General features: G+C 33.7%; 1 protein-coding gene across 1 annotated transcript in view; it reads left to right on the top strand.

Moving 5' to 3' along the window:
• The window catches only part of Rab21 (RAS oncogene family member Rab21), a 35,638-nt gene extending 22,360 nt beyond the window's left edge, over positions 1-13,278 (top strand). The window contains exons 3-4 of the mRNA XM_072538301.1: positions 9,559-9,742; positions 13,083-13,278. Coding sequence (XP_072394402.1) covers positions 9,559-9,742; positions 13,083-13,121 — 223 coding nt within the window. The 3' untranslated portion in view covers positions 13,122-13,278. The remainder of the gene's footprint in view (positions 1-9,558; positions 9,743-13,082) is intronic.
• The last annotated feature ends 1,897 nt before the right edge of the window (positions 13,279-15,175 follow it).

The raw sequence follows: 15,175 nt of genomic DNA, 5'->3' as shown, positions 1-15,175 counted from the left end.
TCTTTGTATAGTGCTTTAACTGCTTTTATTAGTGTTTGTCGGATTCCGAGATCATTCATTGCTTCCCATAGTTTGACTCTAGGTATTGAGTCATATGCTTTCTTTAGATCAACAAAGGCCAGATGGACCGGTCTACCTTTTGCCATTTTCTTCTCTATCAGTTGTTCTAATGTGTACGTATGATCTAGGCATGATTTTCCTACTGTGAACCCTGCTTGGTCTTCTCCAATTTTTCCTATTATTTCAGTTTCTAGTTTTTCCTTAATAATTTTCCCGTAAAGTCTACCTACCGACGATATTATACTAATTCCTCTATAGTTTTCACATTTTTTCCTGTTTCCTTTCTTATGTATGGATGTGATGTATGCTTGTGTCCATTCCGCAGGTATTTCTTCTCCATTTAGTCCTCTTTCGAACATTCTATGTAGCATGCGGAATAACTTTTCCGTTCCGTTTTTAATTAGTTCGTTTGGTATTCCTCCGGGTCCTTTGGCTTTTTTGTTCTTCAATGTCTTGATTGCTCTCTTAACTTCTGCCAGGCTTATTTCTATCTGGTCGTATGCCCCATTTCCTGCATGTTCTATATTCTCTTCCTGAAATTGGGGACGGTTTTCTGTAAGTAGTTCTACGTAGTATTCTTGCCACTCGTTTTCACTAATTTTGCCGATCTGGGTTTTCTCTGTCTTATTTCGTTGAAGTGCTTTTAATATTCGCCATGATTCTGAATTTCTCGTTCCTCCGATATGTCGTTCTATCTCTGTGCATGCTTGTTCCCATCGTTCGTTCTTTTCATTTGTTACTCTTTTCTTTACCTCTCTGTTTTTCGCTCTATATAGGTCTAAGTCTTCCTGTTTTTCGGTGTTTAGGTATTTTATGTGTAGTTTTTTCTTTCTTTTTAGTAAGACACCAGAGTGAAAAGAGGGGCAGAGTGTGGAACAGATCACAAACTTGTGGTGGCATGGATGGAATTCCCCTATATCTGGACAAAACAAAAACATACATCGATTGTTACAACGGGAACGACAATAAACGAAAAGAGGCTCAAATTACATCTATTGCAGGAAGAATCAATAAAAGATTTATACAAAAGAAGACTAGACCAAAAACTAGAAGAATTCAGATATGACACGTTAGATGAAATGCATGAACACATAAAAACCTGACTGATTTCAGCGGCCTTAGAAGCTCTTGGAGAAGACGACCAAAGGAACACCCATCAGAATATCAAATTAAGGGAAGACACATTGAAATGCACAAAAGAAAAGAAAAAAGAACCAATTGTCAACGGTGATATTCCTGCCTGTTTCATGCATTGATTCCGATATTTCCTTCTCCACACCGGCGAGGCGTACTTAAAATCAAGCGGCGTATTTGGTCTTTATCAATTGCATCCCAACATTCTCTCACCATAACTTCTATGTCGTCAAGGGAAACAGGTGGTGGATCAATAATATACCACAAATTCTCTATGGAATTTAGATCAGGGCTTTAGGGTAGCCGGTCCTTTTTTTGTATTCCAACCTCGTTCAAATAATCGCGGAGCACACTTAACGTAACATATGGTCGAGCATTATCATGCATTAAAAAATTATTTCTATGTAAGGAGCAAAAGGAACTACATGGTTAGAGTAATATACCTTTCACTTGTTAAGGAACCTCTTCGTAAAGCAACAAGATCCGTTCGCACTGTAAAAGATATTCCTCCCCAATCCATTATAGATCCTCCATAGAATAAAGTAATAGGCGGTATGTTGCTACGAACAGTGCAACATATGACCGTCGAATAACTCTCAAACGTCTGTCTGAGCTATATAAATAATACCTCGATTCATCAGTGAACAACACGTGCTCTCAGTCATCAACATTCCAGTCAAGGTGCTCTCTTGCAAATTGTAATCTACTTCTACAATGATTTATGTTTAAAACTGGTGCTCTGGTATCTTTACATACAGATTTTGTTTAGAGAGACGCCTTTGTATAGTGTTTCTGCTAATTTGAATATTATAAGCATCTGCCACTTGTATTTGTAAATGGCTCATTTTGACAAAACGTTCTCTTATTATAGTACGAAGCCTGATAAACTGATCTTGACGTGGTGTTGTGAGTCTTCCTGTTCCTTGTCTACGCCGTCTCGTATGGTCGTTTGTTTCTCGAAAACGTTGAATGACTCGTGATATTGTAGTATAACCTTAAGCCAATTTCACGATAACTTAACCCTACATCAGCTAAAGTAATTGCCTGCACACATTAATCTCGGCTCAGATTTCTTAAAATACGGTACATGTCAACTAACTTCTTCTTCTTCTTCAAGTGCCCTGTCCGTTGCGAACGTTGGCTATTAACATGGCAATTCTGATCTTATTTGCGGCGCTTCTGAATAGTTCGACCGATGTGAGCCCGAACCACTTCCTCAGATTTTGGAGCCACGAGTGTCTTCTCCTGCCTGGCCCTCGCTTACTGTCTATTTTTCCCTGGACAATCAATTGCAGTAGACGGTACTTATCGTGTCTCAATATGTGGCCTAGATATTCAAGCTTTCTTTGTTTAATTGTATTCACGATTTCTTTCTCCTTTCCGATTCTTTGGATTACCTCTGTGTTGGTGACATGTTCGGTCCAGGATATACGAAGAATGCGTCGGTACACCCACATTTCGAATGCTTCTAGTTTTCTCGTGAGCGTCTCCGTCAGCGTCCAGGCCTCCACACCATACAGTAAGATCGGAAAAATGTAGCATTTAACTAGTCGTAGTTTTAGGGGAAGAGACAAATCCCTGCTTATGAGGAGCTTTTTCATATTGCTAAATGCTGCTCTAGCTCGTTCTATTCTCGCCTTAATTTCTGTGGCCTGTTCCCATTTTGCATTTACGTTGGTGCCAAGGTACACATAAGATTCTACATGGTCAATTAGTATGTTACTTATCCGTAACTGTCGAGCAGGCTGTTGCTTCCTGCTTATCAGCATCCACTTTGTCTTCTTGAAGTTGAGGCTCAGGCCGTATTCCTCACTAACTAAATAAACTAACTTACATACGCAAAACAGCAAAACAATCTATTGAATTGTTAACAATATTGATAGTCTAAATCTGTCGTGTCAAATTGTTTGATTTTTCATAGTCAATTAACTGCTTTCATTAATGAGTATTTCAATTTATTAAAATCACGTTATGCTTTGAACGTACTTTTCTTTTTTCATAATAAAGATATCGATGATTTTTTTACGAAAATGTTGAAAACAATGAATCTATTTCGAAATATTGTAGCGTTTGCTTCTAATAAATTCCACAGGGTGTTGCAAAATAAGACAACTTCATTGTTCCCAGAAAACATTAATACAGTAATTTCTTAGAAATAGATCTGCAATGCGAAAAAAAATCATCGAAATCCAATTAAGGATTCTAAAAAAAAATAGCTTAAGAGCGTAGGCGCAAATTACGGGCCAATGCTTTTTAAGCATTCGTTTTTTTCGAATCCTGAGAAAACTAAGAAATATTTTTAAACAATTTAAACGCCGAATGAAAGATTACATTATTACCGAGGACCGAAAGTCCCTTAGAATAAACAAAAGTTTCTTTTGAATGAGATATTTGGAATTAAAAATAACACTTAATTTTCTGTTCTTTTTCACCCCCGTAACTTACTATTATGGTATAGTTGAGGTGGTGCGTTAATTTTGAAGAGTAGAAAATCACTTAATGCTTTGAACGTACCTTTATTTTTTGAAAATAGAGATATCGAGATGATTTTTTTACGAAAATGTTGAGAAATTATGAAGCTATCTCGAAATATTAATAAAATATAGCGTTTGTTTCTAATATATTCTACAGGGTGTTGCAAAATTAGATGAACAAACACAACTTTATTTTTACACCCCGTATTGCAAAACAATGACATTTCTCAAAAAACATTAATATAGTAAATAACTAGGAATATACCTACAATGTGAAAAATATACCTACAATGTAAAAAATCATCTAAATCCAATTAAGGGTTCAGAAGAAATTTAGTTTCAAAATCATGGTCCATTTGAGGTGGTGCGTTAATTTTGGAGAGTAGTATATTTAAAATTCTTAGTACCTACATTAAGAGAACATTTGAGATTATATTAAGTTCTACTTTTAACCTAATTTAGTCAGTTAATTTAGTACCACAATGGGACAATTGTTTCGTTATGCCATAACGTTTTGACGGAAAATTATCTCTACAGGAATAGCTTCCCGAAATCCCCACTTTTACTGAATTGCGAAGATGCCCATCAATTTAATTTATCAAAGCAGTGGCAGTGGCACATATTTGAAAGTTAACGTTGGAACTAGTTGTTAGAATAAGATTGCGGGCTGCTTCGTATAAAAGTTTTATTTGTTTTTCCTGACTGAAATATATATTTCAACAAAATTATGGCAGTGGCGACGGATGAAAGGTAAAATTACGGTTTTTATGTGATAGAATGCCATGTGAATAATTCATAATTAATTAACACTTAAGTGCTTAAATGGCATGACGTTAATATGACTGAATGAACCGATGTATCACTCGTTATTATTGTTAAATTTATCGCGCTACTAATTATGAAAACTACGTGTATTATTGTAGTTTTTTACTTGAGATTATGTGACTAGAGACACGATACAACAATATTGCAGAAACTATATATACTAAAATATTTTTTCAGAAACTATTACTCGGATCAAAAAAAGGCATATACCTACTGTTTGAAAGATAATTTAACACACTTTAATATGAGTTTACATTTATAAAAATGTATTTCGACTTCTTATGTTTAATATTGTAAAATTAATATATCAAGCAAATTAACTTTTTTTATTGCTAACACAAAGAGGATATTTGACAATTAAAAATTAAATAATTAATGTTTTAATAATGGATATGACCTGCTCTTGCATTAAAACTTCTCTCATACGATTAGGCAAATATCTAATCAAGTTCGCTATTGTATTGTTTCTTGTGGGATGTTAAGCCACTCTTCTTCTACTGCGACAATAAGCTCCGGAATGAGTTTGGGGTATGAATTCTATCTCGAATTCTTTCTTTTAACTCATTCCATAAATTTTCTATGGGATTGAGGTCTGGACTGCACGATGGCCATTCCATGACCCGAAAACCGACTTCGGTAATATATTCTTGAATGATTCTTGAGGTATGCGGCCTTGCGTTGTCCTGAATAAAAATCTCTCCAATGTAGTGTCTATCCGTTTCGAATGTTGGCGACCATCATAGCAATCTGTATTTTGTAAACTGCGGCTCTGAAAAGATTTGTGGTTGTTGTGTTGAACTACGTACGCAGATTTTTCAGCCAGGAAATTCTTCGCCTTCCTGGTCCACGTTTTCCTTGAAGAATTCATTGCAGCAACCCATATCTTTCGCTGTTCCTCATGATGTGACCGAGGTATTCAATTTTGGCTTTTTTATTGTGGTTGACAACTCTTTTCCTTTTTGCATTCTTAATAAAATATCCTGGTTAGTAACGTGGTCAGTATAGGATATCTTCAGGATTCTACGATAAAGCCACATTTCGAAAGCCGTACTCAACTCCGTGTAATAGTATAGGAAAGATATACATCGTAGTAACCTGATTTTTATGGTTACTGATAAATCGTGGCATTTGAATAGCTTGGCCATTTTTTGAAATACAGATCTTGCTTTCTCTATCCTAGATTTTATTTTATTTCCTACGAATGAAAACAAGGTCGGTTAGTGCTCCCATAAAAATTGCATTCAGGAACCAACTCCATAAGGACTACACTCTTTAATGCAGCATTTTGCAAATCGCTCTCCTCATCTTCGGTTCGAACGCAAAATTAGCGAAATTGAACCAGCTGTTCTCGAGTTGTTATAAAAAAATTAAATTACCTACAATTGTAGAGATGGAGTCTTATAAAAAAATGTTGAATTTACAATTAAAAAAAATTAGGGTCATTTATCGAGATAAAAGATACCCAGTTGGACCAAACAGTACACTTTGCTTCGAGTTTTGATTTCCTGGCTGATTTCGAGCCAGGATTTTGCTATTTCTTTCGCTTCGTCATATTCAACTTTGGCTTCTAAGATTATTTTCATTTTTTTATTATCTTAGTCTCGCGTAGGAAGAGATTTTCTAACATAATTACGCGCCCTCTATCGATCTATATTATTTATAGATCGAAAACCATATCTATCGGACAAGAATCAGATATGTAAATTTGTGGCCAATATCTACACAGTTAGTTCATGTTGACGTCCACCAATTATACTCAATAATCATTGATTCTATTAAATCGATGAATGATGATAACTAATTTGTAATCGAGTTGACGTTTTTGATAACCTTTGTGTCTTATCGCCTCATACGAGAAAACCTCAAATAGAGACGTTGTTAGATGAAAATGTTTACTAATTTTATAAAATTCAAGTTTATTTGTTTGTTATTACTTGTTAAAAGTTTACAAAAATTATGGTTTTTCTAATTAGGTATATTAGTAGTTAACAAATCAACATTTATATAATACATATAATATTTAAAATAAAAACGCATCTTCTTTCTAGCAACTCCTTATACTTTTAGAGACATCGGAGACACAGTCGTTATTTTTCATATCTTGTATCAAGTTGTTCCATGTTTGCCACAATTCCTTCATCTGTTGATATATATTTTCTTTTTCTCTTTCTGACTCATGATTTTATTTTTTATATAATATGGTCTATCTATCTTTTGTTCGGTCTTGCTTTTTTTGCTCTTCCTTGGTAAATTCTGTCGTTGTATCCCACAGGTTTTACTGGCAATGAGTTGTAAAGGAAGACGAAGATGCAGTACACAGGCAGAAAAGCAGGCGTATCACAAGGTATACGGAACGAATTACTAAAACACAGCCCACAAGTATTAGGGGAATTACTAGCATATGTGTTTAACTTATTCTATAAAGAACATGACTTACCACCGGAGTGGACAACAGCTAACAACATCTACAAAAAAGGAAATAGAAAAAATTGTTCAAACTACAGAGGGCTAAGAGTCATAACTTCACTCTAAAGACTCTATGGAAAAATAATAACTAAAATTGAAAACGAGATGACAGATGTAAAAGAACAAAATTACTTTCGTGCAATTAGATCCTGTATAGACAGCATATTTTCTCTAAAGCAAGTTAATGAGAAAAGTTAGCTCAGAACCGTTCAACCCATATAGTCTGTATAGATCTGACAAAAGCATACGATAGATAGTCTACCACTTTCAATGTTCTGGGCAGCAAAGGAAAAACAAGGAATAAATAAAAAAATATAAAAGTAGTACAATAGCTTTACAAAAATATGACGGTAAACATTAAAACTGGAAACTAGACAAATTCCTATTAGCTAGGTTCTAAAGCAAGGTTGTTGCATAGCACATACACTCTTCAAAATATATCTATTAAAGACGAGTAATTATAAACGATACACTTCGCTGACGACCGAGCCATTCTAGCTGAAGACGAGAGTGATATAGACTATCTTCTTCTTCTTAACGTGCCCCACCCCTAGGGACATTGGCGATCATAATGGCCCATTTGACTCTATCTGCAGCCGTTCTGAAAAGTTCTATTGACGTTTTCCCACTCCATTGTCTCAGATACTTCGGCTAGGACGTGCGTCTTCTCCCCGGTCCTCTTTTGCCTTCCACCTTCCCTTGTATGACCAGCCGCATCAATTCGTATTTCTCGTTTCTTAGTATGTGACCAAAGTAGCTCATTTTTCTCTTCTTTATAGTGTTGAGTATTTCTTTATATTTTTTCATTCTTCGTAGCGTTTCCGCATTTGTTATGTGTTGTGTCCAAGATATTTTCCACATTTTTCGATAACACTACATTTTAAAGTTAATGAGTTTTTTCTCTGTCGCCTGTGTAATTGTCCAGGCCTCAACTCCATACAACAGGACAGAGAACACGTAGCATCTCAATACTCTAGTTCTAATTTCGATGTTGAGTTTTCCATTGCATAATATTGCTTTCATCTTATTAAAAGCACTTCTAGCTAGCTCAATACGCCGTTTAATTTCCGTACTTCTATCCCATTCTTCATTTAGTTCGCAACCTAAGTACTGATATCTGTGCACCCTGCCTAAAAGTTTTCCTTTAGCATAAACACTGTCTTCATCAATCTTGTTCTTGCTTACCACCATGATTTTTGTTTTATTGTATTCAGTGCCATTTCATACCTTTCGCAGTATTGGATAATGCGATCAACCAAAATCGGTAGTCCTTTTCTGCTGCCCGCAAGGAGTATTGTGTCATCTGCGTATCTAAGATTATTTAGAAGTTCTCCGTTAATAAATATGCCTTTATTTAAGTCTTCTAATGCCTCTTTAAACAATTCTTCTGAATACATATTAAAAAGTAAAGGGGAAAGCACACATCCTTGTCTTACTCCTCGTTTATAGGTATTTCTTTCGATTTTTGTTGGTCTATTCGTAATATAGACTATATGCTTAGAAAACTGAAAGGGAAGTACATCAAGTGAGGCCTTACAATTAATGTATAAAAACAGAGTACTTAGTTCCAGGAGAATAAGCAGAAAGCCTACAAATTAAAATAGGAACTTTAAAATCAACTGAAACCTTGGGGAACCAGGGAATAACTAACAAATATATTCCAGGATTGGTAAAGCAATATCAGCTACTTGACAGTTACATTGACTATTGTGAGTAATAAAATAAAAAAAAGAAAATAAAAAATAAATTTTAATCAAATAAAAGGCAGATATCGGGCACAGTTTTTATTATTAAATCTTGCCCAAGTACTTTCGCTCCTAGAGCATTTTCAGGGGCATTTAATCAAATTAGGCTATCCAACAATATGTATAGAATGTCATAAACACTAAAAGATACATTGGCACAACACGACACAAGGACAAACAGTTTAAAAATTATTGAAAACGACGAAACGAAGCTACATTGGGTGGCATCAGGAGAGATAATCATTCTCTCTGAAATTCTGACAATGGAGTAATCAACTTAATTTTTTAAGCATGACAAAATATGCTCTCTGGGTATGCTGCTGTATGTATCAAATTAACCAAAAGGTAACAATCATTAGTTATATCAATATATAAGTGTGGTTAGGCTGCAATTTTGAACATAAGTTGTTCAGAGCTTGCTTTGCCTTTACTTTTCTATTTTATTTTCTTCTTCATGTATACTACTGCTACCAGAAGATAATTCAAACTGTAATGATTCAACCGAAGGAGACAACCGACGATTGAACCATTCTTTTATACGTATTTCTTGGTTTCCCAATCTTCAGAAGAACTTTGTGAAACTCAACTTAAAAAGAAACTAATTTTCTTTTAACTAAAGAAAAGAAACCTGGCAATGAGGAACGTATAAATAACGTAAGATACACAGACCATATGGTAGTTTCTGCAGTCACTAAGCAAAATGATTCGCGTTCCTCTTAATTGCCTTGTTTGTCCATACGTTTAGAATAACATCAATTTATTTTTGCTGCGCAGTTTTACATCGATCTCTTGAATTCTAGAAGATTTTACGGAATCGAACTTTTTACCTAGAAAACTTTTTTGTATATTTTTAGGTATGCTGAAAAGGTGAAGGCGATGCATTTTCAAACGTCTGCAAAGTTGAACGAAGGCGTCGAAGAAATGTTCCTGGCGCTCACTCAAAAGATGCTAGAAGAAGCGAAACTGAAAGCAGCTCAAGAGATTAATTTAACTAGAAAAAATTCTCAAAGGGTCGTGCAAGTGGTGGATGATGAACAGGTAAATTGTACATATTTTCTTTATATCGTAAGTCATTAAGTTAAGGCCATTGCAGATTAAAGAAAATAGTATTTTTTATTTAAATTTAGTGCCTTGACAACGTGGCCATTGGCACGGAACAGTACCGTTACATTAAATAACAACATTATATCATCATCATCATCATTCTGGCTATACAACGCTGCGTGGTTTCTAGCTTACTCAAGAATTTCTCTCCAGTCGTCCCTATACATCGCCTTCCTCCGCAAAGCACGTATTCCCATGGCAAATCGTCGTTTACAGTCGAAGCCCTCCCTCATGTCGACGTCGCTTTTAAAAAATTGCTGAAAAGGGGGTCGTAATCTTGTAAAAGATTCATGTTATTTCTGGATTTTTTAAAATTAATTATAAAACTATATTTACAAATGTATCATAATAAGAATAATTAAGAATAATAATTCACTTAAAAATAATTTAATTAATAGAAAAATATTAATAGAACATTTAATCGAATAATAAAAATAATAGAACGTTTTGTTTTCATTTCTTCTCAATTTCATTTATATTAGTATATTATATAATATATTATACATTATTGAAACTTTACGTTTTTATATGAGTATCTGATACTGTGAGTAATGCTGCCCTCTGGTAGAAACTAGTAAAAAATTATATTTATAGAGACAATGGACAGTGGAAGTGTGACGTCACAACTGTCAATTACTTTCCAAACAAAAGTTGAAATGCCCAATCTCAAGACTTTTTAAATTCTATAAAGTTAACATTTTCCTTCCTCTGCTGCTTTTTTTAAGTATAGTGTTTTTTACGATAATACCATCATAATTCAGTGTTCTATTTCTATGAAATATAGTTTAAATTAAAGACATTCTAACCTTACTTTATTGATAAATGCGTTTTATTGCTATTTTTATAAAACAACATGCTTTATTATTTACACAACCTTGTAAAATTGTTGTACTAACTATTAGAATACTTAGATATTGCAAAAAGCGGAAAGATTCTGTAAAAAAAAAATGAAAAGATAACGAAAAATACAAATTATCCACACTAAACAAGGTTTGTTTGGAAAGTGAAACTGATAGATGTCAATAAAATCTACCTCATCACTTCCACGGTCCATAGTGACAAATTTAAATATACCAGAGACAACGTTGGATGTGCACTCATGCCTCCCTTCCTCCTGTCGTATTCCAACGTAATAAGCAAAGTACGCCTCCCTCTTCTATACGTCGTCGTTTATGGAAGTTCTCTTTCCGGAAACCGGAAGTAAGTAGTAACAAAAAAAGTGGTACAGTAGGCGGTACTGTAGACTAAAATAGCGCCGAACTTCATACTATTTTCTGTATTTTTAAAATTTAAATAATATATTTAAAATTAAATAAAGTAATTTCATTATTTATTTATTTTTTATAAACCTGTCAAATTCAGACCAAACTATAATAATAAAATATAACTAAATATCATTTGGTAGTAAATTTAATTATTATATGAACTAAATAATATGCATAAAAATAATAATTTTATGTATATGAAATTATTGTAAAACGGAAATTATTGTACTGAGTTTATTAGTCTAATTTATTAACTTTATTTATTATAAAATTATTCTAACACTCTAACACACATGAACAGAACCTCCACTTCCTTCAAATTTCGGCCGTGTTTCCAACTTACATTTCGTCTCGTCTTCTTTTGTCTCTACTGTAATTGGATTGTATCCACTTTCTGCTGTCCCTGTTTCCTCCATCTCTTTCCATATCTTTTCTTCGAAGGCCAACATATCGGCAGCAACTTGCTCTTTTAACGAAGACATTCTATCGTCGAGGGCAGACATCCCAGAAGTGACTTTAGAGATGTTAGCAGAAACTTTGCTTTCCAGAGAAGAAATCTCGTTAGAAACTTTGTTTTCTAAAGTAGCGATGTCGCCGGAAACTTTCGAAATATCGCCAGAAACTTTGTTCTCCAATGATGCGATGTCACCAGAAACTTTGTACTCTAATGATGCGATGTCGCCGGAAACTTTCGAAATATCGCCGGAAACTTTGTTCTCTAATTTCGAAATCGACGAGATGACAGCATCTTCAAATATATAAGTTTCCAGATCCAAACCCTCTTCCTCTAAAGCGTTCTTTAGTCTTTGGACTAAATCACCCTTTTTTTTTCGGTAGAAGCTAATTCTCTGTCCTCGAGATGTCTTCTTAAATTCGTAACTGTGAGCTCATAAATCGTAGTCATTTTCACAATTTATTTTATATTTCACTTTTGACACCAATTGTACTGAGTTTATTAGTCTAATTTATTAACTTTATTTATTATAAAATTATTCTAACACTTAGTTTATTTGAAGTCTTTATTTGTACAATATTATATTAATTTATTTCACACTATAATTATATAATTTATTTACATTTGTCACAATACGCTCGTTACATTTTAAAAACTAGACGCGATATTATTCTCAGACTGCCCCACACAATGAAAGTCCCGCTATATATACCAAAACAGCCGTTAGCCTGGAATCTCTCGAAGCCCATGGATGTTATTGACCTGAATTGCCTCGAATGAACGGGAACCCAAACTGGTTTTTATAGCGGCTCGGAGAAAATCCTAGAACAGAAGTGAGAATAAACAACATGTTTACAGGTTTTTAATATGAGTCATATTTTATCGTAACATTATAAAAATTTAAACAGATGATTTAATGTTGTTATTAATACAATGACATTTATGACTTTTATTAAATATTGACAATCTTTACGAATCGAATCTTTTAGTGGCGGATATTTTTTTTAATTCTCATTTAATGTCTAAATTTTGTTAGTTATTTTTCATGCAGTTTTTAATTTAAACCTACTTAGAGTAAATATATGATCACTAGAAACGAAGTGTTCGAGACTAGTGAATCGATGTCAAGAACCGCAATTCTATGATACTACCCGTGACGACCTAATTTGTGGCGCTAGTTCCGTGACGCTCGCCTCAGCACTTTACCTTAGAGAAAAAAGTAATACAACGCCAGTATAGAAGCTTTGCTTCAAAAATATGGAATTCGATGCGTCGTGTGTGTGCATGATGTACTTGCTTGCCAAGTTTCATGAATATCGTCTTTTTCATTTCAAAGGTATTTACTTGGTTCCATGCTTTATCCTAACACTGTATTAAAGACGTATCGATAAACTTTGCGGTCCCAACTATACCACTTATATTTATTTTTCCTTATTTAATAGACAGTAGCAGTAAAATATGTTTAGAATCAACATTACCTAAAAATGACGATATGACGTTACACTAAAATTTCGTATGGCAATGTTTCTATTTTAACATGTTTTTTTTGTTTCAGGTACCAAATACTAATAAGAGTTGTTGTTCAAATAGTTAGGTTCTCAAAATTTGCTACAGACTATCGTATTCTGTATATATATAATTATTGTTGTATTGCTATTTTACATGTGATGTTATTTTATTTATAAATAAAATATAAGTATAATTACTAGATAGATTGTTGTCTCCCCAATAAAAATAATTTTTTTACTCAATTTTTGTTTATTATTTTTCGATCACAAAAACAACATGTGCGGAATTTCGATGTAAGATCGAAACAAACAGCACGTGAAGTAAGCAAGAAAGGGTAGGTATAAAACTTTGTCTTTGTATTGTTTGTATCGTGTAGATTTAATTATGTTTCTCAAGGTGTGTTTTCTACCATGCTTATTAGTGGCACCCTCAACAAATATTACTGATTAGCGCGGACCTGTAAGTAATAAAACGTACTCGATAATGTTACCTAACACTTTGGTTGTTGATTTTTGTTTTTACAAGAATAAAGAGACTAGGTAGTGTGGTAAATAAAAGGTAATACACACATTAATTTTACGAAATGTTTTATTCAATAATATAAGAAACTGTCCACAAGGAGAATAATATAAATATAATACCGAAAGAAGTATTTGTATAGGAAGTAGTATTGCATTATATACAAAACACCTATAGACTACAAGTACACAGTAACATTTATCACATTGAACACATTTCCATCTAGTAGGCGTTGTTATAGAAGTCCTGTACTTTCTGTGGAACTCTGAACAACTTATGCATATTAGACGATTTTTGGTTTGTACTTCTTTCATAACATGCTTTTCCCCAGACTTTCCTTTGGGTTTATTTGCATTAAATATTTTGCTATTTCCTCATTGAACTGCGTTTTACTAATATTTGAGCCCGTTACTATTTTTTATATAATATGAATTCCTTTACAACTGCTGACCCCAGAAGAATTTTAATGGCCATTTTCTGATACTACTTTATGGTATAAGCCTTTACTTATTTGGTCGGATAAATATATGAAATTTTTCTTTTTATTGTAGTCGATGACGATTTCTGACTTTTCTTTTACAGTTCCATTTCTTGGTGTTACTGGTAGCATTATTTTCGTATGTTTAAAAAAAACCCTAGTCACTTTCTGCGTTATTTACCTTTCCCTTTTTTAGCTTTTTTTTTCAATATTTTTTGGATTTCGCTTTCGATTTTGTCGCAAGGTGTGTTTGTCTTTCTAATAATTTATGCTCTAGTTCAATACTAGTTTAATAGTTGTCTACACAAAGTACGATCGAAGTCAAGAAACCCGCAAACACAATTTAACGAATCTTACGCAAACTTATATCGTCTATTCTTCTTGATAAATTGTAGGAAAGATAGCCGACCCCGAAAGGGGACTAAAGTTTCGTTTATACAAATGTTACCAGACGTCTTTATAGGTTTTGAAATTTTTTTATGATTTGATATATGAGCGGTTTTATCTTATACAGTCTTGTGGAAAATCTGCATTTTCATTATCAGTAAAATGCCAATTATTCAGAAGTTCAAATCTGCTTCTTTATATGACTTGTTTTATTTCATTGAACTGTATGATATTGGTAGACCAATAAGACGATAGTTTGTACATTTGAACAAGTTCATTCCAAATTTTTAATCCATCTATATTCGTATCTTTCCATTTTCTTATTCGAGCTTTCTGAATTGGTTGAGAAGCCCATCTATTTGTTTTTGTTAACCATCATAGTAAGAAGACTTTCATCCACAAATAGGTAAAAGAACTATTGATTTTTTCTCTCACAAATTTTCCGTAATTTCAGAGTTATTTTTAAATTATTAGCAAGAAGCGAGAATGTTCTAAAACTGACACCTGTGATTATACTGCACTGTAAATTGCTTGAACTCAATCTTCCAAGTATCTCGTCTGAAGAAGAATCGCTACTCCATTGTAAGCTGTTTATAACGTCCCCAATGATTTTATCAATATGAGATGAATGACTTAGACCTAACTTCCGCTGTTGGGCAGCTACTTTCGAGGTAAAACAAATGTATTTCTTTGTACGACGTACTTTTTGCTTCTTCCTTACAAGCGAGCACAAAAACAGGAAGCCACACTCAAGA

The sequence above is a fragment of the Diabrotica undecimpunctata genome, chromosome 7 (assembly GCF_040954645.1).
Source record: "Diabrotica undecimpunctata isolate CICGRU chromosome 7, icDiaUnde3, whole genome shotgun sequence".
NCBI classification, from domain to species: domain Eukaryota; kingdom Metazoa; phylum Arthropoda; class Insecta; order Coleoptera; family Chrysomelidae; genus Diabrotica; species Diabrotica undecimpunctata.
The sequence above is the reverse complement of the archived record's forward strand: the minus strand, read 5'-3'. Positions and strand labels throughout refer to the sequence as shown.